Source organism: Episyrphus balteatus, chromosome 2 (assembly GCF_945859705.1).
Source record: "Episyrphus balteatus chromosome 2, idEpiBalt1.1, whole genome shotgun sequence".
NCBI classification, from domain to species: domain Eukaryota; kingdom Metazoa; phylum Arthropoda; class Insecta; order Diptera; family Syrphidae; genus Episyrphus; species Episyrphus balteatus.
Genome location: NC_079135.1, coordinates 71318780 through 71341718, shown reverse-complemented (window position 1 = coordinate 71341718; position 22939 = coordinate 71318780). Strand labels below are relative to the sequence as shown.

Sequence of the window (22939 nt, the reverse complement as noted above, 5' to 3'; positions counted from 1 at the left end):
GGAAATATTGAAAAGATCCACCTCCAAGCAGTCTTGATCAATTGAAAACTGCAGTGAAAGAAGTGTTACAACAAAACCTTCAAAAGTTAAGTTAAGTGGAATGAACAGACGACTCCAGGTTGTCATATGCAATAGAGGAGACAATACCAAGTATTGCATAAAATGATTGGACAGAAATGTCACTTGGTTCCATTTTAAACAATTTTTTTTCTTAAAAAACAAAAATTATTTTAATATCAGTTTTCAGACTTTGAATTGATAAATTTGGTTCATCTTTTTTTTTGGTTGGTAATGCTGTTGCATTTTATCATTTTTCCGACTTGCTAAATAATAAGCAAACAAAAAAAAAATACACCAAAGAATTTCAAAGCCATTTCAAATAAGATACAGGGGTAAAACTAAAGAGGAAAAAATCGGTTTCGGTTAAGGTTTGAGTTTATTTTTAAAAATCAAAAATAAAGGTTATCGGTTGAGATTTATTTTTTATTTTTTAAAATATCTCTCAACGGTTGAGATTTTACAAAAAAATAAATGGAAAAGTTTAACCTTTAATTCGAAGGAAAAAGTGGAATAGGTATGCCAAAAATATCTATATTTTGCAAAAATAAATACGAAAATGATGTTTTTTTCTTAGTTTATGTATTAAGAGGGGGTGTCCCGTCACATAAACGGCTCAACGCGTTGCAACGTTTATATATTGGTGGATAACTTTCGCATTTGTAAAGATAATCGAATGAAATAAATTTTATTATTTAGTTAATAAACAAGGCTTGAATTATTTGATCTTATAATTTCTAAATTTGAGCAATTGTAATTTAGAGAGCATAAAAAGCGACAATTTTGGTCATTGTTTTAGTACGACCTATTTATTTTGTGTTTGTTTCTTACTCAGACTAAAAATTTTATTTTTCTTAATACTATTTTAGATTGAGATTGAATCAATCTAAGGAGTAAAGCTATTTTGAAAAAACTAAAATTTTGTTTTTTATAGAAAAAAATTAATCGGAACTTATGTTACTTTTCTTGACCTTGCAATGTTTAAACAGGTGTAACTTCTGCATACATCAATATAATTCATCAAAATAAAAAGTTTTAAGAAGCTCAACTCAAATATTACTACCTTGATTTTTTTCAAAAAAAAATATTATTTTTTGAGAATTTTAGGGAAAAAGAAGTAAAATGAAGAACAAAATTTTACTTTGTAAAAATAAATATTTAAATTATGATTTCTGTAAATATAAAAACTCCTTTTTGAACATTTTTCTTTGTTTGATACCTTTAAACTTGAAATTTTTTTTGAAAAAAATCAAGGTAGTAATATTTGAGTTGAGCTTCTTAAAACTTTTTATTTTGATGAATTATATTGATGTATGCAGAAGTTACACCTGTCCAAACATTGCAAGGTCAAGAAAAGTAACATAAGTTCCGATTAATTTTTTTCTATAAAAAACAAAATTTTTATATCTCTCTCAGACCTTGACCGAAATTTTCTTTTTTTTTTTAATAAAGGTTATTTTATGACCTTTATTGATAATGGCAACAAATAAGTGTTATTAAAGAACCTTTCAAATAGTTGAGATCTATTTCTGATCTCTGATAAAAGGTAATACGTCGATTACTCAGTTATGTATACTTTTACAATAACGAAGAAAAAATAACAAAAATAATAAAAAATTATTAAAGTTATTTTTATTTTAAGTGGAGCGATAAATAAATTTGGAGTTGAGGTCACTTTAACTTTAAAATTGTATACTTTTTTTTTTATAAACAATAGCTGTGTTTTATTTTCCTGGTGATCCAGAACAATGATCTGAATTGTTTATATAAGCTTTACACAACAAAAGCAGGATTATGTTTTGTTATTGTTTCGCAAATAAATTAATGATCTCATCCCTATCACGAGGAAAATAAAACACAGCTAATAATGATCATACCTTATTTATAAATTAAAAAACAAAAAAAAAACTTAAAAACCCTACGCAGCTGAAGCGAAACGAAATTTTCCATACAAATTTAGTTAAATTAAATTTGTTTTGTTTTTGCATTTAAACTTACTTGTATGTATTTTTATTATTATTACTTTTCTATAATATTCGATGGTATTTTTTTATTAACATGTTCGCTGTTGACTTTGGAGACTTCAAAATTTTTCGTTTCGCTTCAGCTGCGTACTAAGCTTAAAAGTTTAAAAAATGGGAAAAAACAAATACATTTTTGAATCATTTAATGTTTATTATTACTTATTAATATTCAAAATTGTTTCTAAATTTAAAAAAAACAAAAATTTTAATAAATAAAATGCACGACTGGGTCGCACGAATTTTTTGGAAAAAAAAGTTTTTAAATAAAATTGGTATGCCATTTTGTAGAAATCACGAATCAACATCGAAAATCAAAATTTCAAAAAAATTCAATGTCCTGTTTTCGAAAATTTGATTTTTCAAAAAAAATTTGTTTTTGGCTTATGTATATTAAAATTATATAAATGCTTCTTCGCAAAAGGTTTCGTTAAAATCGAACAAGCACTTTCGGATTTGAAAAAAAAAACGGTTCTATGGCAGGTACCGTTAATAATGATTTTCAAAAAAAAATTTTATTAGAAGATAGACCTTGTCTTAAAACTTACATTCGAATTTTTTTAAACAAAATCGTTGGAGCCGTTTTTGATTTTTGGTCCAAAAAAATTAATTCCAAAAACCCATCTGGAGAGTCGCCAAATAATGCTACATACCAAGTCTGACATCAATCGGTTGTAGCTTCGTTTACAGACAGACAGACAGACAGACAGACCGACTTCCGGGACCCACTTTTTCGGCATTCTCTATCATCGTAATGTCATGGAAAAATGCTATCTCTTTTTTACGAATGCATAACTTGATATATAGTACCTATATTGCAAGTAAAAACATTAAATTTATTTAAGCTTGAAGCTTTAGCTGAGATAAAATTCCCATACAGGCAAGAGTACGATAACTAAGGCGGTGAAAAATAATAACGGAATTTTGTAGAACAGTCAAATACAAGCATTTTTTACTATAGGAGGAGGGGGTCTATCTCCCCCTGTTTAGGCGGGAGGGGCAATTTACTAAAATATGAGGAAAAATAAAAAAACAATGGCAACACTTACAGTTATAAATGATACCTTTTTCAAAAGCCGGTATTGCACACTAAATTTTAATTTTTAAATCAAGTTTCGAAATAATCGATTTCAAAGTCAAAATTTGTGAAAAAAAGTTTGAAAAAACACATTGAATACAATTTTTATCATGCCTGTGACATTAAATATGAAATTAATAAATGAAATAAGCTGCCTTAATTAATTTCTAATCAAATACTGAAAACCATATGCTTCTATGTCTTCTAGTTTTTGAGAAAATAGTATTAAATGTGTTTTTTTAAACTTTTTTTTTCCCAAATTTTGACTTTGAAGTTGTTTATTTTGAGAACATTTAATTAAAATAATTTGATTTAAAAACTAGAATTAAGTGTGTAATTCTGGCTTTTGAAAAAGGTATCATTTATAACTGTAAGTGTTGCCGTTGTTTTTGAATAATTTTTTTTTATTTTTCGTCATATTTTAGAAAATTGCCCCTCCCGCCTAAACGGGGGGAGATAGACCCCCTCCCATAGTAAAAAATGATTGAATTGAATTCTTCTACAAAATACCGTTATCAATTCTTGCCGCCTTAGTTATCGTACTCTTCCCCCCCATACAAGTTATCGATAATTTGTATGGGATCCATTTTAGCTCAGATAAAATTTTTCGATAATTTGTATGGGAGCTAAAATTTAGTGTGAGCTGCGTACCAGGCTTGACCTAATAACAAACAAGGGCGGGTTTAGGAAAATCGGACTTTTTTTTACAAAAACCTTAAAAAAATTATTTTTGGGAATAGTTCTTAACTTTTTTATTCAAATTTCACCGAAAAAAAAATAAATAAAGTACATTTTACTTCAAGAATTATTGGAAAATGTTGATATTTTTGACGTTTCTGTTCTTTATTTTATGTGAAAAAAATCCTTAATCCTTAGTAGCTGGCCCTATTACCAACTCTAACCTACAAGGCTATACATATATGTATATGTATGTGTAAATTCTTTAAATTAAAATAATAATTTTTTTTTTTCAGTACCTACAGAAAATTTGAATTCCATTTCTATAAAAATAAATAGAAATATTTGTTTTCTTTTAAAATCCAATTAACCTGGCAATGATTTCATTGATTTGGTTCCACAAAGTTCCACATCCACTCTCGACTCTCTACAAAAATGACAATTCCTTACGTTACGTTTGACACACAAAAACAGCTGGTTTCGATTACGTGACCACGACAAGTGTTTTTCTTTTTCCTACAAAAGTGAATTGACTATTCGTTCGACCGGCAGTCAAATAAAAACTTTTAACTTGTGCAAGTGTTTTTTGTTTAAATTTAAATTAAAAAAGAAGAATTATTAAACGATATTAATTTACATAAATATTTATTATTTAATAAAAGTATAACAATCGAAAATGACTATATTCAACAGCATTAAATATAGCTTAAAGACTTTAGCATCTTTGAGTACTTTTCAATATGCAAAGCGTTCGAAACATCAGTAAGTACCTTTAAACTATCTTGATTATTGTTATTTATACCTATTTTTTTTTTTTAAGTTTTCCCTCTTTTCTGCTAAGTCACTTTTTTTGTTATCGTTCACCATTGAATGCGTGCCATTTCTAGCGTACTTACTTTTTCCCAAGAAAAGAAATCTTAACCTGACTTGTTTTTCTCAATAATTGGCAAAGTTGTCTTTAGATTGCGTCGACAGTTTAAAGCTAAGATTTCATTAAAAACAAAGTTACTGAAAAGTTTAAAGAAAATGGTTTCATTGCACAAAATGTCTATTTAGTTCATAGCCAGTATTAATAAAGTTTTTAAAGTCTCGGTTTCTAACAAAAAAAAAACTTTTTGCTGCTAATTAGAATGACATAAATATTGCAGAAAAACAAATTGAAGATGATAATGTTTTTGTTTTGGATTTGCGCTTGGACGTCATTTGAAGTTGTTGATGATGATGATGATGGATGGGCTCGATAAGAAAAGAGTGTTTTGGGGGCATCAGTATTGTTTATTTTAATAGAATTGTTTTCCATTTTAATTCAATTTGCTGACGAAATCAATAATTTATTATTATTTATTATTCCAGGGGGTCTTCTTTATCTTTTTGGTAATTTTTTTGTTTGTTTACATTCAAAGACGTTGGTTGTTTCAGTTTAAAAATAAACAAGCAAAGAAGTTATCATTTTTTGTGTTATAGCATTGCACAAACAAATGAGTAAGATAATACCATAAAGAAGAATACCAAACTAGGTATTTGATTGGTCGATTCGGTATTTTATAGAATATTAATTCTACTTATCTTAAGTTAAGTAAACAATAGGAATATTTGTTCAAGATATTTTTTTGACCCTAACAAACTTACATGATGTAAACATAAGGAACTATAAAAAATTGTTTTGTTTATCTAACCAAAAATATCTGAACTAAATACAGTAATGGAGTTATTAGTATGGTAGAATATTTTCAAGTTATTGAAAGCTTTCAATATTCGAGATAAGATAAAAGTCCCCCCAATTTATACTGATTTGGAATTTCTTTAAACAAAAATACAAAATAGTTTCCAAATCAAGTAGAGTACCCATATCGAAATCTATAGAACATTTATTAATTGCATGAATTCTTTTCTTTCTTTTAATTATCACATCTCTCTTTAAATTGATTATTGAATTCTTAGTTCATAGCTGTGGTTTATTCTTTTGGCTGATGCAATATTAATTGCTCCTTCTTTGTCTGTGGAATCTCTTGACCTTTTAATATTCCTTATAACTTTAGAAAATGAAAACTCATACAAATGCCTTCAAAACGATGTTGTTTTTTTTTGCTCTCCTATAAAATTTGCTAAAATGGAGTTACACACTTTTCTGGTTTCACCGACGATAAGGAACATTGGTCGAAACTGTTAGTTGTTCTTTGGTAATTAATTCTTTTTAGAAAACTTTTTTAAACTTATCATTTCAAATGTATATCCTACGCCCATTTACCTCTAGATTCGATTTATTAAAAATTCTTTATTCCCTTATCACTCAGAAAAACTGCAAATATTCGTTAAAATTTTAAATCGATAGAATTTATTAGTTTTAAAATTTTTGATACCGGTTCATAGTTATTGCTGATTCTAGGTTCAATTCATGATTTTCTTTGTTCTATTTTTATCCTTGTGGAAGACCATAAAGTTAAATTGTAACAAAGAATGAATATTTTTGCCATTATTTTGATTTAATTCAGAAAAATAACACAAAAACAATTATGTGTTTTAGAAAATGTTGAGCTAAATTTTAAGCTAAAACTTTAAATATTTGTTTTTGGAATTGTCTGTTTTTTAGATCTCTATTTTTCTATTTCGCTCCCTGTTTTCCTGAAGCTCGAAAAGTGTTTAACATATTAATGGTATTCAACAACCTTTAGTGGGCGTAAAATATTTTTTTTTTTTTTAATTTTACATATAGCTACGTTTTTAGGCATTGCTATCCGTATCCGCTATTGGGGTTTACATGCAACACACCGCTGCCGAAAAGATAAGATAAGGATAATAGTATTTTATTTCCATTCCATTATCTTGGTGCGTTCATATCAATTTTTGTTCAAATTTGATATTTAGGAAATCCTACTGCGGATAGCTTTGCCAAAAAACGCACCTATTATTTTTGAAAAAGTGTCCATCATAATTCGATTTTCAAGCGGGTTTAAGGATTATTTGTTAGCGAATGGTCCATATCTTTTAGGATCTAGGTTATAGAAAGGAGAATTCATATTTAAAATTAGGAGAGAAAACAATTAAATGGTCTTAAGTTAACGAATGTTAACCACTAAAGTTGTTCATTACATTTTAGTTTAAAAAATCAAGTTTTTATATGTGAATTTGTGATCATTTGATTGAACTTTAAAGTTTTATGTTTTAATTGGGCTTTAATGATCATTAAATCCCAAATAAAACATACAATTTTCAAGTTTTTGAATACGACTTTTTTTTGCTTTTTTTTTAGTTTTTTTTTTTAAAGGAGAATTCACAAAAAATCAATAAAAAAAATGATTACCCTCATAAAACTTGGAAAAAAATTCTTTTCCAATGAGAGCCAAGTATCAAAAACGGCTATAAAAAAAAATTGGATGGGAAGAGCAGGAGAGACTGTGAGTGTGAGTGAGTTTTTACGGAACAGACAAAAAGTTTTGAGAGAACATAATATTAAAAACCAAATTTTGTTTACTCAATAAAGAGTTTTATGGATAGAAGTACTCATCCGACAAAAAATTAACAAAGCCAAACGGATGTATATATATATATACTCAAGAAAAGAAAACAAATATTTGAACTTTTTAATGTTGATGATATACTTAAAACAACAATCAATGAAGAAAAAAAAAAATGTTTAGAGAAAAACTTAAAGAATATATTGATACCAGAAATTTTGAGACCAGTTAAAAATTACTTCGGACTGCAATAAGATTTGTTTTTTTTTTTCAATTTTCAAAAAATTGTTATATTGATATAATTGTAATAGAACCCGGACTTCTAGAAGAAAAACATTTACATTTGTCCAATCGAATCAGCTTAAAGATAATAAACAATTTATAGTAGAGCTTCAATAGTAAGTAAGAAAAATCTTGTTGGTTTGTCAGAGCCACAAGTAGTAGTAACTTGATCAATGTTTTGGTAGACCAGTTGCAGCTAATTTTTAACAACTTATGCCCTGATGATCTCTGTTATACCGTAACACTGATTTTCTACCTCGCCAACTTTTGCATGTTTTAGTCCTTGCTATTTTTAGTTAAAAAAAAAAATATGACATTAAAAAAAAAACACCATATTCTTCCCTTAATCATATTCAAGAATTGACACTAATCCCTTTATTAAACCTTTAAAAAAACATGTATTTTTCTCTTTACAGTCACGCCCATGCTTTTATCATTGGATCAGGCACAGCCGCAGCAGTACTTATAAACCAAGCAAAACGAAAACTCAGTACATCACAATTCATGGCGGAACCAATAACAGACGCCGACAATATCCTCAAGAATGAAAACGACATGAGAATCAAAGTAGAATTGCTTATTATGAAAATCCAAGCCGATTTCTGTAAAGCTCTTGAAAACGAAGAAAACTTTGGTCAAAAATTCAAAGTTGATAGATGGCAGCGAGTAGAAGGTGGTGGTGGTATTACTTGTGTCCTTCAAGATGGCGATGTCTTTGAAAAAGCTGGTGTCAATATCTCAGTTGTAACGGGGAAGCTTCCTCCTGGTGCTGTTCAACAAATGAGATCGAGAGGTAAAAAACTAGGGGAAGGGCACCTACCTTTCTTTGCTGCCGGTGTTAGTGCTGTTATTCACCCGCGCAACCCTATGGTTCCCACAATTCATTTCAACTATAGATATTTCGAAGTAGAGGATAGTGATGGAGAAAAACAATGGTGGTTTGGAGGAGGTAATAAAGGAAAATTTCAAAGTTTTATTCGTTTTATTAATTTAATTTATTTCCAGGAACTGATTTGACACCATACTACTTGGACAAAGACGATGCAGTTCATTTCCATCAAACACTGAAAGATGCATGTGATGAACATAATTTGGAATATTATCCCAAATTCAAGAAATGGTGTGATGATTATTTCCGAGTGACACATCGCAACGAATGTCGAGGAATTGGTGGAATATTCTTTGATGACATCGACAGTCCCAGTCAGGAGGAAGCATTCAAATTTATCTCATCTTGTGCTCATTCTGTCATTCCATCTTATATGCCTCTTGGTATTTTACAATTTTAATTTATTTTCTTAAGCAAATTCTAACAATTTGTTTGCTTTAAGTTCGAAAACACAAAAATGATGCATATGGAGATAGGGAACGTGAATGGCAACTCCTGCGACGTGGTCGATATGTGGAATTCAATTTGATCTACGATCGCGGTACTAAATTCGGCCTGTACACACCTGGAGCTCGATATGAAAGCATACTTATGTCGCTGCCTTTAACAGCGGTAAGAAAATATTTGTTTTTGTTTTATGTAAAGAAAATACTAAAATACTATTGACCTTTTTACACTATAATTCATGTTATGTTGTTACATTCATCGTTCGCGGAAAGAAATACCAAAAGTCACTTGAAACCCTTTCTAACTAACTGCGATTGAAGTATGTTGAAACCTTCCTTTGTTGCTCAAATAGTAATATTTTGAAGGCTGTCCGTTTCTTTTGTCCCAAAAATGCTTAACACACATAATGTTGACTGCTGCCTCACTTTTGATTATTATTCGGGAACAAAAAAAAATGAACAATGTCTATCACTCTTCTTCCTAAATGAAATGGTCCATTTTTTCTTATCCGAGGAAGCTAGAGCTTCAATTTGTTTGTTATATAATAAAGTTAGTAGAATCTTTCCGACTCAAAAACAAGTTAGAGCAAAAAATCCCAATATGAATGGTTACAGAAAAATAAATTTAAAACCGATTAATATTTTTCAAAACAGAAATTTTCTTATATTTGTACTTTTCAACAAAGCTAGTATATTGATCCGCATCCCAGGCTTATGATCGCATATCCTAAAACTTTTCAGGAATTTTTCCAGCTTCGTTGGGAGAACGGGTTTGGCTTTCCGCGTTCGGCACTCACACAAAAACGAGTTCAACATTTAAGCTGAACTGCCGTAACTTGGTATTAAAATTTAAAAGGATTTTTTCTTCATATTTTGGACTACATCCGATTCATTGCACTTCCAAGAACGTAGATTAGATATAGGGAGGTAAAATTAATAGAAAATATTGTAAGAGGGATGTCTCTCTGAACCATTTTGAAGTCTGAACGATTTTAAAAACCTTTATTAATCGAGATATCCCACCTGGCAAATGTTAATAAATGACCGTTTTATTTTTTGCCATGCATTTCCAACGAGCTCTGTCTTTACATTACTGTTTGCATTTGTAGCTGCTGTATTAGAGTCAGACCAAAATGTCTCTGTGAAACCCGTATAGCACGTTAATGAGTTTTCTTATCCACTTAAGACGATAAACACTGGACGGTATAGCAAGGCCGAGATAGTTGTTCTATAAGGAATTCCTTGATTCCTCTAGAAAAGGTTTTCCAACTTAATTGCCTTATACCGCTTAGTTCCAAAAACGAAACTTATAGTCAGTTCTGACAATTATGCGAAGTCAATTCTTTTCTGCCGGGTACAAAAGGGGTTTTAGTCACAGAATTGCATTTTTCAGGTTTTCATTAAGCTTTTGATTCTGTTTCATTTAATATCAAAATCATCAATTTAGAACAACTCCTTCCTATAAAAATAAACGGTTCAATGCTCAAAAACTCATCGATTTTCTTACATTACCGAAACTTTTATAGGAATTTTGTAGTGACCTCTTCAAATAGTATTAATATAAAAACTTTAATGCAGGCTCCAGGTTAATAATATATTATTGAATAATAATATTGACCTGGAGCCTGCATTAAAGTTTTTATAAATATACATTACCGAAACTTGAATCCCATTTTCTGGTAAACATTAGTAATGACTTGTACCCGGCGGCAAAGAATTAAGACTCAATTTTTCTTTTCAATATCTTGGTTCCTTTCAATTGATCCTCCAAGTCTAAAGCTTAATAACAATCACCATGAATATTATACATAAATGCAACACTAATGAATGTTTTATTTTTTCTAGCGTTGGGAATACATGCACAACCCATTACCTGAAACTCGTGAAGGACAACTTGTTGAAATACTTAAAAATCCAAAAGATTGGGTAAAAATCGAACAGAGAATTCAACAAACAGCATAATCATCTTGACATCAAATTCACCTTTGCCTTAAGTTAAAAAACAACCTAAACCTATTTTAATTTTTTTTTTTATTGTTTGTAATAATTGTAAATACCTTTAAAAGAATGAGAAGGAAAAAAAAAAAGAAACGCACAATATATGATTTCGTTTTTTGTTTAACAAGAAAAATTGTATTTTATTTGCCCAATAATTGCATTGCAATCATTTCAGCTTCATTCAATGATAACTTATTTGCTATTTGTTTTGCCTTTTTATTTCTTGGTTCATCTTCGTCGTCGTCCTCGCCATCGGAATCGCTACTTGTCGCTGAATCATTACCAGATTTCTTCTTCTCGTACAACCGTTTTGGTGGCCGATGAACTAAACTTTCGCTTTCACTTACTTCTCCCTTATTGTCTTCATCATCATTGTCATCACTATCTGAATCACTATTTACAACATTATAACACTTATCTGGATCGGGCAACCAAGACAAGTCAACCTCAGGCTCATCATCTGCATCGCTACCAAAATCGTCGACTTCATCATCATCCTCGTCTTCGTTTTTCTTCGATTTCGACTTCTTCTTCTGAACCTTGTGCTTGGCCTTGACTATCTCCTTGAAACGTTTCTTATCGAATTTATCCTCTTCACGAAGAACTTTCTTTGCTGTTTCAATATCAATTCCACCCTCATCTTGATTGATATAATCTCTAGCCAGGTCTGATTGCAATTGCTTCCTGGTGTCGAGCAATTCTGTGCCGTCTTCATTGAACTCGACTTTAGTATTTGTTTGAATTCTTTTCTTCAACACACGTTTAGCTAGAGCTGCTTTTGTTAAAACTTTAGCCTTTCTAGCAGCTGTGAGTTCAGCTTTTGCTTCTTCGTCATCTTTTTTAGAGACACTTTCTTCTATTTCATGATCTCTTCGTTTGATCTTGAAAAGTTCTTCTTCGACGTCGGAGTTCTCACTATCATCAGAGTGTGGTAGATTAAAGTTAACATCATCATCATTGTCTTTCCTAAGAGGCTTAGCTTCAGTATTCTCTTCGGATTCATCTTCACTCTCCGATGAAGATTCGGAACCATCTTCTTTGTTTGTCTTCTGTGCAGCTGCTTGCCGCTTTTTAAAGCGTTCCAAGAAACGAACTCTCGGAACAACCACAAGTCCAAGTGACTTGGCATATTCGTCGGTATTCAATTTGCTAACGTTAAAGATTTTCTTGTTTTTCATCAGAAAAACTGACTTAATGTACGATACAAATGCACGCTGAGCTGTTTCCTTGAGTTCCTTGTTCTGAGCTAGGAATCCTTCCATTTTTCCTTTGGGGGAGAATAGTCTTTTCGGATCAATGTGGATCTGATTGACATCTATTTTTGCATTTTTCAGTTCGGCTACCATTCCCTCCTCTTCACTAGGCAATAGAACCAGTAAACTTTCCCCACGGGCTTTGTGTCTGGCAGTTCTACCCGCCCGATGGATGTACTGCGTGACATCTTCAGGACAATCCATTTGAATGACCCAATTTACGGTGGGAAAGTCAAGTCCTCGAGAGGCAATATCTGTTGCAAACAACACCACATTACTCTTGCGACAAAACTCTTGGTAGATGGCAACTCTGCGATCTTGATGGAGAGTTCCATACAGCGCAAGAAGACTTGTTCCAGGACGCAGTTTACAAAATATTTCATAAATGTACTTAACCTGCTTGCAACTGGAAAGGAACACGATGCATTTCTGTTTCAGATGACTCTTTATAAATGACCACAACATTGTGATTTTGTCTTCAAGATTAACTACAACATAGCTTTGTTTAAGATTATCAGGAGTAACAGCTTGTTGCTCTGATGGAGCAATATTAACTGCATTGTCTAAACTCAGTCTCGCCAGATCTTTGACGGATTTGGTTTGTGTTGCGGAGAACAAAAGTGTTTGTCGTTCTGGAGGAAGGTTCTCGATAATGCCGTTCATTGTTGTCTCAAAACCCATGTCTAGACAACGATCGGCTTCATCGAGTACTAAAACTTGCATTGTAGAAGCATCAAAAAGTGGATTTTCGTCCATGTGTTGTAATAGACGTCCTGGAGTGCAAATTATTATGTTACACTGGTCCATTCGTTTTTTCTCGAATTTCAAGTTTTTCCCTCCAATAATTAGACCAGCTGAAAAATCATGATGTGCACCGACCTTTTTGAGTGTTTCAAAGATTTGGTATGCTAATTCACGAGTTGGAGAAATGATAATTGCACCAATTCCATCTAAACGGGTCCATTTCTTCATATACAAGTTTTCAATCACCTAGAAGATAAGTTTAAACGATAATAATTATTTCTTTATTCGTAACCTTATTTCTTAACAAATCCTAAGTGGGCTTTACGTCAGTATTAAACAATCTTAAATCTTCCTCAACGTTTCATACGTGTATAGTGTATACGTTCTTCGTCGGGACTTTAAAAATTGGAAAAAATTCTAAAAAATCTAATAATCCAATGGGTAGTCCTGCTTCTCCAATATTAGCAGATATTATAAAGGAAGCTTTATCGGACGATTAAATTGATAAAATTCCAAACAAAACAAAAACTATAACAAAATATGTCGATGATATTTTTATTATTCTTAAATCTAGTCAAGTTGATTCAACACTAACTGCATTAAATTCTTGTCATCTGAAAATTCAGTTTAAAGTTGAGTTTAAAAATAATGGAGCAATTTCATATCTTGGTATTCTAGTTATAAGAAAAAATAATCGATTGATATATTTTATTGGTATAAAAAACCAACATCTTCAGGTCGTCTTATAAATTTTAATCCCAAACAGCCTAAACATGTTTTTATTAATACGGCCAAACATTTTTGTATAAAGATGGATGTCAGTGATATTATCTTTCATCAAAAAAAAATCATAAAAATAATTATGGACACTCGACTGATTAAAAAAAAAAATTATTTTTTTTTTTGATCATAGTTATATCGAAAATATTTTTGGAAATGACAAAAAAAATACTGTAAAAGTAACAGCCCTTAACCCTCTGTAGGAACACCTCTTTTTTGTGACGTGATAGGCACACGGTTGCGAATTTGGTTTATACTTTTTCATGTCGCTAGAACTTTTTTCGGTGACAATATTTTATAGAGAATCAAGTATGAAATTGATGTAGAATATTCCGAGGAATTCGAATATTGTATTCACAATTCCGAACAAAAATATTTTCACCCTTATAAAGAGACCACTTTTTTGAAAAATCGTAATTTTTTTATTTTTGTCCTGCCAAATTCGCACCCGTGTGCCGACAGAGGGTTAATATTAATATAAAGTACTGCCGCATCGCAAATTTCTATTTCCCATATGAATTACATGGGATAGATTGTGTTTTTGAGTTTTGAATTTTATAACTTTTTAATGCTTCATCAAAAAGGCTGGACTTAATCATTTTCTTGAATAAAATTGAACGCTCTACAAAAAGCACTGCCTAGTTTTTTTGATAAACCGCTATGAACAAAATTTTTTTTTTGAATCAGTTTAATGGACACATTATTATTATCAAATTCTTTTCCTATCAATTTAGTACGAACATTATTGAATCAATATTTTATCCATTGGTTCAAACCAATTTAGTAGCAAATGTTTCACAATTTTCCTGTAAGTGTTCTATACATTTCAAATCTTTCAGATAGAATTTTAAATGCTCCTGTACGGAATAAGGAAAATGTAAGAATAGCTTTTAAACCATTTATATATTTAAGAAATTTATTGTTTTCAAACTTAAAAGGAAAAATGGCCAAAAATGAAAAGTCAAATATTGTCTATAAGATAAAATAAATAAAATAAAATAAAATAACATAAATGTTTAGGAGATGGAACAAACAATTCGTCGGTCTCATGAGAAAACCTCGTAACTCCACTTTTTTTCAAAAATGACTTTTGAATGCCATTCTTTAGAAAATATGTCAGCGGAGCAACCCAGAAAATTTGGGGTCATTCCGAAAACTCTAAATAGACTTAAATTCAAATTTTGCACAGCGCGTTTCTTCCCAACTACTCTGTTGTTTGTTTACTCTTTCGTCTGTCCTGTAAAATTTTGATTTTGGGAGTTACGAGGTTTTCTCATGAGACCGACGAATTGTCGTTCGGTTTATATAGGAACTCATAGATTAGATATAAATAGTGGAAATTCACATAAAACAGCTTTAGCTTTGCATTTTTTAAATGAAGAACATAGTACAGACTTCAATAACGTTGATATTTTACAGAATGAAACACACTATAATAAGAGAATGTTACTAGAAATGATACATATCTTAGATACAGACAATACAGTTAAAAGATCAGATTGTGAAGGGCTTAACAGCATTTATAACACTGGTTAATAAAACTAAACTTTTTTTTTGTTGCCGGAACAAAAAATACTTTTCTGAAGGTTTTCCGTGTGCTGAACTCGAATCCGAAGTAAAAAAAAATTAATCAGCTCCCATTTTTGAAATATTCTGACCTTATTCTTTTAAATAAGGAAAATTGTTTGAGCATATTTAGTAACGGTTTCATCTTTCAAAACCTGTTTAAATCTTTCCAATATTTTTTTTACTGCCTGAGATATCCTCAGTTGTTTGGAATATTTACCATTGACATTTTATAACGTCATTATTTCCTCTATGATATATGAAGCCAAACCTACTTAGTTCATTTTAAGATATCTCGGGCAATATGTAAAAAAGATTTTGAAAAGATTTAAACTGGTAATTGAAGGTAGAAGGCATTACTAAAAATCCTCGAACTTTTTTTCCTTAAATAAAAGAATTAGGTCCGAAGTACTTGTTGCATTTTCTAATGGTAATAAACGGGAGCTGATTGGTTTTTCAGCACACCTTCAAAAAAATATTTTTTTGTTTTGGCAACAAAACCCTTGTAAACCAGTGTAATCAATTTGTTAAAAGAGGTATTTTGGGTTAAACATTTTGTTCAACTTGATTCTGTAAATTAGATTTGTTAACAAATTTTGAATTTCCAAATAATTAAATAAAATTTTTTATATTTCGAAATTTCGAAAATAAAACGCCTTTTTCAACACTTTGAATTTCGGATTTTGAAATATTTGAAATTTATTAAAGCATCCAAAACCAGACAATTTTAAGAAAACTCTTAAAATTAAATAGATAGTAACTGTAAGTATATGGGTCAATTCCCAAGTATCTTTCAAGCCGAGGTAAATGCCATTGTAAAATGTGTGAAATAAACCTCGAATTAAATCACCGGAACAAAAACATTGCCATTATGTCTGATAGTCAAGCAGCCCTAAAAGCACTTAAATCCTACGAAATCAACTCCAAGCTAGTATTGGAGTGTATAGGTAAACTTAACGAACTTGGCAAAATAAACAAAGTCACCCTTCACTGGGTACCTGTGCACGTTGGTGTCCCGGGGAATGAGTAGGCGGACTCTTTAGCAAAAACGGGTGCAAGTTCCCCTTTAATGGGGGCCCGAACCGTATTGCGGAATAGAAGAAAATGTTATTCAAAATAAAATAAAACTATGTAGATGAGGAGACCAGGGGGTCAGCTCCCGATCTGTGAAACTGTGAAGTGATACAAAATTTATCATTTCAGTTTTCATATGAAATATTTTTGGCCAGAACTGCCAAAACTGAGACAAGCGAAAATGCTTCTCGGGAGCTACAACCAAGAACGTTTCGAATCATGTATTAGTCTAAGTAGGAACAACCTCAGGTTAATCACTGTTTTTTTTACGGGCCACTGTAAATTAAGAAGGCACCTAAACATTTTGGGCTTAGTAAATAGTGCAACATGTAGATTCTGTAGCGAAAAAGAAGAAACACCAGATCACATCCTGGGTAGTTGCAATGCACTAATACACCAAAGATTCAAGCACCTGGGTCACTCTGGTACACTCTATGAAAATACCCCAGATACTCAATTTCCTGGAATTTGTAGATGTTAATATCAATACAAATTTGATTTAAGTTTTTTTACAAAAGATAACTTTTTATTGTTTGCTACTAGATTTTAAAAACAAGAATAAAGAAAAAACAAGAACAAAAATGAAAATATAAATTTGAAAAATTAAATGTTACTAGATGAATATTTTGGGAAGTTGTTTTTTAACAAGTAAACTAAATCGAATATAAAACTTATAAATTGACTATCAGCCACATCCACTCCCCCCTCAGTTTCATCGTTAGATGAAGTTTGATAAACGTTTGGGAAAATGGACCTTTCTGCCGCTGCGAGTCGTCTTAGGAATGTTTGAGTTTGTGGATTCATTTGGATTTGGATTTAATTTGGTTGAAGTCTTGAGTTTAGTTTTTAATTTTTGATTATCGATGAAATTTTCAGGTTCGTTTGCTATATGTGCCGCCTTAAGTCTGTCGATGCTTATTCTTTTGATTGTTGTTCCCATTTCGATGTCAAAGTTTTTATCATTTCGATTAATGACTTTAAATGGGCCATCATATGATGATTTTAGAGGAGCACGAACAGAATCGTCTCTAACGAACACATGAGAGCAACTTGTAAGTTCTTTTTGAATAAAAACTTTGTTTGAAGAATGATTTGATGTCGCTACAGGTTTCAATTTTGACATGACTTTCCGTAAATTATTGACGAAATCACTCTCTACGTACTCATCTGTTTGTGTAGTGAAAAATTCTCCTGGTAACTTTATTGTTTCTCCAAAAACCATTTCAGCTGGTGTTGCTTTGAGATCTTCTTTAAAAGTAGTTCGAAGTCCCAGTAAGGCAATCGGCAGTGAATCGATCCAGTCGCTGTTGGTATGACATTTTATAGCAGTCTTTAGTGTACGATGCATCCTTTCGATGATACCATTGGCTTGCGGATGGTATGCCGTAGTCCGAAAATGTTTTGAACCAATTAAGTTTGATAGCTCCTTAAAAAGCTTTGACTCAAACTGTGTGCCTTGATCTGTTGAAATTGCTTCCGGTACACCAAAATTTGCTATCCAACCGTGAACAAGCGCTCTAGCAACAGTTTCGGCTGTTATGTCTTGCAGAGGAATTGCCGTGGGCCAACGTGTAAATCGGTCAATGCATGTTAGGCAATATCTAAAACCTGCAGAAAGTGGAAGAGGGCCAATCAAATCTATGTTTATGTGTCGAAAACGTCTGTTTGGCACTGGAAATTCTTTTAATGCCGATCGGTTGTGTTGGTTTACTTTAGTTTTTTGACATTTAATGCAAGTATTTACCATATTTCTTATATCATGACTCATATTGAGCCACACAAAACGTTCTGATAATAACTTAACAGTAGATTTTTTACCTGGATGTGCCAAATTGTGAATGGAATTGAAAACCTGTTTTCGAAAACTTTTTGTGACGTAAGGACGAATGCGTTCTGTGGAGACGTCGCACATCAACGAAGAATTTGTGTTTGGTACTTGAATAAGTTTGAGCTGCAGGGACGTGTCTTTTCTAAGGTTCTTCAATTCGCTGTCGTGTTTTTGGTCTTCGGCTAGTTTTTGAAAATCAATTTGGTCACCATCGAAGATTGTTTCAATCCTGGAGAGAAGGTCAGCAACTATGTTGTCTTTTCCCGAAATGTGTTGTATATCTGTTGTGAACTCACTGATGAAATTTAGTTGACGAGATTGTTTTGGTGTAGATTTTTCTGGTTTCTGTTTGAAAGCAAACGTAAGTGGTTTGTGATCCGTTAAAATTGTACAATCTCGACCATCAATGAGATACTGGAAATATTTGACTGATTGATACATTGCTAATAGTTCTCGGTCGAAAGTGCTTTGTGTTTTTTGGGAATCAGACATTCTCTTGGAAAAAAATCCAAGTGGTTTTAGTTCTTTTTCGATCAACTCATGAATTGCTGCTCCAACGCAGAAATTACTTGCATCAACGTGCAGAACCAGCTTTGCATTTGGCGAAGGATGAGCTAGGAGCACAGCATTGGCGAGTTGTATTTTACATTCTTCAAATGCTTCTTCCGCCTCTTTGTTCCACAGAAGTACTGTTTTGTCCTTTTTCTTGTTGCCTTTGATTAGCTTCTGGAGTTTTCCTTGCAAAAATGCTGCGTTGGGGAGCGATCGTCGGTAAAAATTGAGCATGGCTATAAATTTTCTAAGTTCGAATGAGAGTTTAGGTTTTGGAAAACTCATTATAGCTTCTACTTTTTCCGTGGTTGGAGCGATTCCATCTTTTGTGATTTTATACCCAAGAAAATTAATTTCAGTTTGTGCAAAAACACATTTCGAAACATTTATTCTGAGGTTGTTTTCACGAAGACGTTGCAATACAACTTTCAAACATTGTTCGTGGTCTTCATAAGTATTTGATACAATGCAGATATCGTCTATGTACACGATGACATAGTCAAGGTCTTGAAATATTTGATTCATATACCTCTGAAAAGTCTGACTAGCATTTCGAAGGCCGAACGTCATCACATTGAACTCGAAGAGTCCAAATGGAGTTATGATTGCTGTCTTGTCACGATCCTCTTCTGCTATGGGGACTTGATGATATGCTCGTTCTAAATCAATCTTAGAAAAAATCGATTTGTTAGACATTTTTTGAGTAAAGTCGTGAATATGCGGAATTGGATATCGATCTGGCTGAGTCTGCGCGTTTAGCCTGCGATAATCTCCACATGGTCGCCACGAGTTTTTGTCTTTTTTTTGTGCCAGATGAAGTGGACTCGCCCATTGGCTACTGCTTGGTCGACATATATTTTGCTTAAGCATATAATCAAATTCCTTTTTCGCAATTTCAAACTTTTCAGAATTAAGTCTGCGAGCTTTGGAGTGAATTGGAGGACCTGATGTAAGTATATGATGGCGAACATTGGTGCTTGGATATGAAGCTAAAACTTTAAATGGCTTTGTAAGGTCTTGATACTCATCAAGTATTAACTTAATTGGGGTCGGTAAATCTTGTGCAAATGTAAAAATTTTTTCGCTTTCGCTTGTACATTCAATTGCACTTACCTCTAAATTTGTTGTCGTATCAATAAGTTTCTTTCTTCTTAAGTCCACAAGCAGTCCAAATTCATGCAAAAAATCAGCTCCGATGATTGGTTTTGTAACGTCAGCAACAACGAACATCCAGTCCATTTTTCTTCTTAAACCAAAATCGACTGAAATAATTCGTGTTCCATATGTCTTTATCGATGATCCATTTGCTGCATATAATGAATAATATGAGTTTGGCTTGTCGTTTTTGTTTGGAGGAATCACTGAAAAATCAGCTCCCGTATCAATGAGATATCTTTGATTAGATTTACGGTCATTTAAAAATAGACGACGACTTTTTGTTGTTGATGCTCTGTGCGTCGCTGGTGTTAACAGAGCTTCTTCTAGTTTTCCGAATTCATGTCAAGCTTCTTAAACTGACAAGGATCAACGCATTTTTTCGCATTCGAGCCAAAACGCCACTGATATTTGCAGAACGGAAACCTAGGTCTTGATTTGCTTCCAACACGTTTTCTTTCCCTGGAGTCATTTTTATTTACGCGAGCTTGATTTCTTGACATACGAAGCTCTTCAACTTGTTTTTGTAGCTCATCAATCTTTTTTTCAAGGGGCGATTCGTTTTTGATTGCAGACACGTTAGAGAAGCTTAGCATATCCATCATTTGATCTGCTTGCTTGGCCATGTCCATTGAATCACCACTTCCTATTGAGATAACAGCACGGACTTGCGCGGGTAAACGCTCAAGCCAGAATGATTTCAAAACATCATCGGGTAATTTATTATTTGAAAGCTCTTTCATTCGTTTCAACAATTGTGTTGGCCTTAAATCACCCAATTCAACTTCTTTCACTAGTTTTCTCAGCTTCTTCTGATCGGAATCTGTGTATTCTGTGATGAGTGCATTCTTTACAGTTTCATATTTGTCGACATCTGGTGGCTTGCAAACAATATCAGCTACTTGCATCAGTACTTGCGCATCTAAAGAACCGATAACATGATGGTACTTTGTTTCATCGCGCGTCACTTTAGCAATAGCAAACTGAGATTCCATTTGAATAAAATACAGTTCCGGTCGTTCTTTGCAAAAAGCTGGTGGTTTGATGCTTACATGGTGCATTTCACCTTTGGAGAACGTAGAACTATCCTGATTGTCCAAATTTTTATCATCAGGCATTTTGTTTCAAAATTAAAACTGAAAATTTGATTCTGAGTCGACAAGAAAAATTCTGTAAATGAATCTTTTATTAATAATTCAATATAATAAAAGAATGTTCTTGATACGAGGTCACCAATGTAGATGTTAATATCAATACAAATTTGATTTAAGTTTTTTTACAAAAGATAACTTTTTATTGTTTGCTACTAGATTTTAAAAACAAGAATAAAGAAAAAACAAGAACAAAAATGAAAATATAAATTTGAAAAATTAAATGTTACTAGATGAATATTTTGGGAAGTTGTTTTTTAACAAGTAAACTAAATCGAATATAAAACTTATAAATTGACTATCAGCCACAAATTAATTAAGTTAGAGGAGTAGCTATAAAATGAGGAACCAACTCAGATAGCTAAAAGGGGGGCGCAATATATCTAATAGGTTGCAGTGCATCTTACACTCCAAATAACAATCAATCAATCAACTGTAAGTATTAGATTTTGGTAATTATTAGATTTTTTTCAATTTTTAAGAGTCTTGACAAAGAACGTAAACACGTTTCAAACGTTAACGAAGATTTAAGATTATTTAATACTGACCTAAAGCCCGCTTAGGATTTGAATAGTTTAAACGATAAGTTCATATTTGACATAGCAATTAATTAATCTTACATACCGGAATAAGGAAAGCTAGAGTCTTGCCACTGCCAGTTTGGGCAGCTCCAAGAATGTCTCTGCCTTGCAAAGCATGTCCAATACTTTCACGTTGAATTTCTGTAGGGACTTTGTAGTTCGCTTCTCGAATACCTTTCTGGGTCTTCCATGAGAGTGGAAAATCAGTAAATAGCTTTATTTTACTCGGATCTATGGATTCTAGCTGCGAACGAAGACGTTCGATTTCTTCATCATCTCTAGGTTTGCTACTTGCTTGGGATTTGTGTTGATACTTGTTGAATTTTCTTCCTTTTTGAAAACCTTTTTGAAAAGGTTTATTGGGTTTTTTATTTTGCATCATAGGAATAATAAGCGTGATTAAATAATTGAGTTTTACTGGAAACTTTTAAAATTAAATTATAAAAACAAAATCACCGATTTTCTTATCAAAAATAAAAACGAAAAATGACATATGTTACAGCAGAAATGTCAATTTTTCTACACGTGCGTCGAGTGTGTTCATAAAGTAGGTATATTACCATTAGACCAATTAAATTTTAAGGAGGCTAGGCTTCGCACATTGCAATTTTTTGTAGCTTCTTAACATTCAAAGCCAAAATGTTATATTTTTATTTTTGTAGAATTGATCAATTTTTCAATAGTTGGTATCTATAATTTCAAATAGTGAAAAATATTTATAAACTAATTGCGGTAGTGTGAAAATAGAGGTATTTATGGAACGTTGTAAGATCTGGATAAAGCCTAGTATGCAGCTGAAGCGAAACGAAAAATTTTGAAATCTCCAAAGTCAACAGCAAACATGTTAACTAAAAAATACCATCGGGTATTATAGCAAATTAAAAATAATAAAAATACAAATCAAAATATTCAAAAGAACAGCAGAAAATAAGTTTTAAAGCAAAAACAAAAAAAATTTAATTTCGTTCAAGATTTCGTTAAAGAAATTACTAAGCTTCAGAACCAACATTATGTTTAATTCTTAAGCTGCGTTCACATTATGTTGATTTAGCCCTATTCTTTCAAGGTTTTCACGTAACAAAAATTTTTGAATCTGTGATCTGCTCTGAAGGAGGTCACAACTCGCAAGTTGGATTTTGGCTAATAAGAAGTTTGTGAGAAATAAATCCTCACAAAATCGAGTTATGACCACCTTGTGAGGTTTTTGTGACTTGTGAGATTTGTCAGAATAGGGGGGTAATACTGTTTTTTTTTTTTGAGCATGCTACTTTTTTTGAATGCGTTCTACTCGTTCACACTCTCAATCAAGTGTGGACGGCGAATTACCTATGTTGAATGTCAGTGAAATGTC

General features: G+C 32.0%; 2 protein-coding genes across 2 annotated transcripts; one reads left to right on the top strand and one right to left on the bottom strand.

Moving 5' to 3' along the window:
- The first annotated feature begins 4385 nt into the window (after window positions 1-4385).
- LOC129909019 (oxygen-dependent coproporphyrinogen-III oxidase) lies at window positions 4386-10997 on the top strand. Its single transcript, XM_055985933.1, has 5 exons — window positions 4386-4596; window positions 7988-8520; window positions 8577-8843; window positions 8903-9072; window positions 10752-10997. The coding sequence occupies exons 1-5, from the start codon at window positions 4511-4513 to the stop codon at window positions 10866-10868; spliced, it is 1173 nt and encodes a 390-aa protein (XP_055841908.1). The 5' UTR covers window positions 4386-4510; the 3' UTR covers window positions 10869-10997.
- A 9-nt stretch (window positions 10998-11006) lies between these two features.
- Window positions 11007-22079, bottom strand: LOC129909018 (probable ATP-dependent RNA helicase DDX10). The gene is made up of 2 exons (XM_055985932.1): window positions 21632-22079; window positions 11007-13147 (listed from the first exon to the last, which is right to left on the bottom strand). Exons 1-2 carry the CDS (start codon window positions 21968-21970, stop codon window positions 11045-11047), a joined length of 2442 nt encoding a protein of 813 aa, XP_055841907.1. The 5' UTR covers window positions 21971-22079; the 3' UTR covers window positions 11007-11044.
- Between the last annotated feature and the right edge of the window lie 860 nt (window positions 22080-22939).